Consider the following 4,421-nt stretch of genomic DNA (forward strand, 5'->3'; position numbering starts at 1 on the left):
TCCTCATACGAGAGATGTTCCAGTCCCCTAAGTCCCTCAGAGGGTCATACTCCTCATTATCAGAGAGCAACCACTGCTGTCTTGGATGTGGTCAAAGTTATAGAGTCCTCTGCTGATGCTTGTGTGCACTAGCAGCCTTGTACAGTCCCGGCAAACTCTTTGTTCAGCTCTCACAGATGCAACAGGACTACTAGTCTATAAAGCTTACCAGTCCTTGGGATCTTTCACAAACTAACTTCTCATTAGGCACCCTTCCTGTGTTTGGCCTATTGTTTTCTGGTAACCATTTCTCTATCCAGACCTGTAGATCCTGTAGAACCAATTCAGACAATTCAGATACAAGGGTTCTTTATGGCAAGTGTTACAATGGTGGATTAATCTTTTGATCTGCTCAGTGTTGTTAGGATCTCACCCGAAATGTCTTATCCACTGGTAAATTATACTGTCAGAAGGACCTACATACCATAAAGCAGCGTCTAGAAGGCAACAGCAAAAGGGATTAGAGATCTAGAAGACGCAGCCAAAGAAGTTAAAAGGGAAGAACTAGTTATGCTGTCAGAAAATGTGGAGAGGATACATGACAAGAGCTATCAAATAAATAAGAATCTGTCTCAGAAACTGGCAGAGCATGACAGCACATAAGTAGTCTTAAATTACAACACTTTCGTTACACATTCACAAGGGTAAACTTTCAAAAGTCAGGGATAAAGAAACAATGAGACACAGTTTCACAGGATGGTAAAGACAAATCACTATTGCTGTTTAAGAACACGCTAGACTAGGAAAAGTGGATGCTCATTTGTGTATAGAAATTTAAGAATCCCATCCCTCATTCCTGTTATTTTTACTTTTATGATAAATTGTTCTGTTTAAGAAGACATACAAAATTTTGCTTAGAACCAACCTTTTAATGCCCATTTAGTGAACCAACCTACAATAAAAACTTATTTACATGTAGTTCATACACATGCAAAATGTTTTAATTTAAACATAATTAAAATCTGTCAAAAGATTAAAATATCAAAAAATATCAGATTAAATAAGGACCTTCTCTAGACTAAGAGCTTTGAGTCATTCAGTTGTTTACACTTGGCATAAAATAAACTTGGGGGAAAAAAAACAAACTTGTATGTGAGCCCACTGTATATTTTTAGGGTTTATGAAACCAAAGAATATACCAGTAGACCAATATGACATGCAATGTTATCAGGTCCATCATGATGGAAGTCTGGAATGATACTCAAAGAATTAAAACAGACTTGGCCAGGGGGAATTTGGTTAGAAATTAGGAGAGATTTTCTAATGGCAAGTTCCATTAGGCTTTGAAAAAATGGCCTAAAAAGGTATGAAATCTTCAATGGTATTGTAGATTTCAAGAATAAATTTTATGTAACTTTTGCAGGTATGAATTAAGTATGATTCATCCTGCCTATTCCCCTCCTTTTGCAGAATCCTTTGAGATCCCTATTCTATTATTTAAATGATAAAATATTTCTATTCACAATACATTCAAAGCTCTTATTATAGTTGATCTTTTAATGTTTATGTTGCAGAATTATAGCAGAAGAAAAACAATTTACACTTTCTTTTCTATCAGTCATATACAGACGAGGAAAATGTGTTAATCCAGATATTACAGGCAACACAAAGGGTTTCCGTGGGTACTTCGGTAGCAAAAGGAAGACGTGGACCCACTGCACTGGAGCAGGCTGCCTGGCTGAGGCAGGGAGCTGGTCCTGCTTCGAGCAGGGACCTGCGCCAAGTGAGCTTGGAGGTCCCCTCCACCCTGTGCAATGGTGTCAGTCTGTGCTGGAGACCGGGGTGACATTTTCAGGATACCTACAGATCTGGTTGTACTTTTTGGGGCGTGCTAAGAAGCATATTCTCACAGTTCCCTGTGGTGAGCTTGGTTCTTCTTGTGCCTAAAGGTGATGCTGGACCCATGCAGACTGGAACTGCTTGAGCGTAGCTCCAGGTCTATGTGTATGCTTAACAGTCCTCTCAGGTACTACAGTTTGTGAGCAGATCTCTGGATCTGCCTTGCAAGATTGCTTGTTCCTGCCAGAACGGAAAGTAAGAGTGATCCTGTGCAAAATGAACCAGAATTTCCATAGGAGAATATAACTTTTAAGAATTCTTGTATCCCAGCAGTTTAATTCCTTTCAAAATCAGGCACAAGATTACCCTGCTAATTAAACTGTTGCTTGCTCATTTTGTTCAATATTGGTCACAAGACAATTTGATTCATGAGTTCCAGGGTCAGCATCACCACGGTATATGGCATTGTCAAAACTGGCTGTAACTGTTTGTCGATTACGTCTTTTTTTATAGAAGAAATAGAATGTAAGGCCAGTTCCTGTTAGCAGAAGGAAGATCAGTGTAACAATCACCCCACCTAAACTATTTGCAGACGAACCAGCAGCTTTGTTTTTTGATGCTGTGAAAGACAAAAGAGAACAATTACTACAAATTGCCAGAGGCTGCTGTTGCTTATAACAAACATCTCCTTAAGTAAACCGAGTGAACTGTAAAAGTACTGAACATCCACAACAGCAGTGAAAATTGATGCATGTTCCAGATGGACGATGCAAAATTGGGCTCAATCTCTTCTATGTTCCTTTTAAAAGGAGCATTATATTGTAATACACTATACTAGTCAAAAAGCAAAAAAAAAAAAAAAAAAAAAAAAAGACAGCCAGTTTGAAAAAAGAGCTCTCTTTTTGAACAGATTTAAAACCAATTCACCTGTGGCCATTAAATGGCTATTTAAATGAAACTTTTCTGGAGGCAATTTTACTTATAAATAATAAATGCCTATAAATTTATTGAAATTTATGTTTAATGGTCTTATGAGAAACAAACTTACCTTCACTGACAGATGAATTATGGGTTGGCTCAACTTCAATAACTTTAAAATTAAAAAAAAAATACGTATTATACACAGTTTGAAGGCAATCATTCAAAGATTAAATAAATACTGCATACATAATTTTCATTTTACTTTCCCATCAAATTTTAAGTAATCATAGATTCATACAGTGGTTTGGGTTGGAAGGGACCTTAAAGTTCCAGCCCCCCTGCCATGGGCAGGGACATCTTCCATGAGACCAGGTTACTCAAAGCCCCATCCAACCTGGCCTTGAACACTTCCAGGGATGAGGCATCCACAACTTCTGTGGGCAACCTGTTCCAGTGTCTCACCACCCTCACAGTAAAGAATTTCTTCCTAATATCTAATCTAAATCTACTTTCTTTTAGTTTAAAGCCATTATCCCTTGTCCTATCGCAACAGGCCCTGCTAAAATGTCTGTCCCCATCTTTCTTACAAGCCCCCTTGAAGTACCGGCAGGCTGCAGTAAGGTCTCTCTGGAGCCTTCTCTTCTCCAGGCTGAACAACCCCAACTCCCTCAGCCTGTCCTCACAGGAGAGGTGTTCCAGACCCCTGATCACCTTCGTGGCTGTTCCCCGGACCCACTTCAAGTAGGCCCATGTCTTTCTTATGCTGAGGGCCCCGAGCTGAACACAGTACATGGACGTGAAAAGTATATGAAAACATTTTCCCTGGCAATTCAGGCTGAATCCCTCTAATATTTGTGTTAAAAATATTGGGGGGGAGGAGAAACAAACTGTTTTCTCACTACTAATTCCTTTGAACACTTTTTTTGGTAGGTGAGACAGATGTTCAAAGTTTTTACACTTCCACAGTGTAAGGCTTCACACTTCACACTGAAGAACTCAATTTTTTACACTTGCAGAACTGAAAAGCACATTTGTACTTAACGGCATTTAAGATGTATTTTTAGGCAAATTCCTTTTCCTCCCTCCATTGCTTGGGGAGTATGGTTCAGTTAATTGCTTGCAGGACTGGCTGGCTGGGCCCTACAAATCTCATGGATGACTCCATTGCCAACCCGCCAGCATGTGGAGGTCCACAAGCAGCAGACTCAATCGGTTCCACATTGCATCTGTTATATTTGTGCAGTGGATCCGTTTGCCAGTGGCAATCTGGCCTATTTCATCCTGTCTCCCGGCTGATGTGTGCAAACACAGCTGAATCTGTGTGTATGTGGTGACTCACGCTAGCTGCATGTGTGCAGATTTACGTCCTCCATACTTCATGCCACACAAAGGGGACTCACACCGGCCTGGGTTGACGTCCAAAAAACCACAGGGCCACAAGTAACCGTTACAAATGAAATGTACTATGCTGTTGGGTTGTCGTGGCATGTCTCCCTACGCCCGTGTCAGCAGAGAAATGAATTGAGCCCCACTGCCCACCCTCTCTGGATGTTTTCTGCTTGGTCTTCAAGCAGATCCCAACACGCTTCATTGGCACCGACCCCACGCGCAGCACCTACCTCCTTTCTGCAGGAGCTCAGCGACTTTGCACTGCTGCCCTTAGCTTAGCTATCAGAAGAGCG

General features: G+C 40.8%; 1 protein-coding gene across 1 annotated transcript in view; it reads right to left on the reverse strand.

Moving 5' to 3' along the window:
* Nucleotides 1–2,192: 2,192 nt before the first annotated feature.
* Nucleotides 2,193–4,421, reverse strand: part of LOC104628865 (macrophage mannose receptor 1-like) — a 31,621-nt gene continuing 29,392 nt past the window's right edge. The window contains exons 29-30 of the mRNA XM_010297580.1: nt 2,867–2,908; nt 2,193–2,437 (exon numbers count right to left, since the gene is read on the reverse strand). Coding sequence (XP_010295882.1) covers nt 2,193–2,437; nt 2,867–2,908 — 287 coding nt within the window. The remainder of the gene's footprint in view (nt 2,438–2,866; nt 2,909–4,421) is intronic.

This window comes from Phaethon lepturus, unplaced genomic scaffold (assembly GCF_000687285.1).
Source record: "Phaethon lepturus isolate BGI_N335 unplaced genomic scaffold, ASM68728v1 scaffold2502, whole genome shotgun sequence".
NCBI classification, from domain to species: domain Eukaryota; kingdom Metazoa; phylum Chordata; class Aves; order Phaethontiformes; family Phaethontidae; genus Phaethon; species Phaethon lepturus.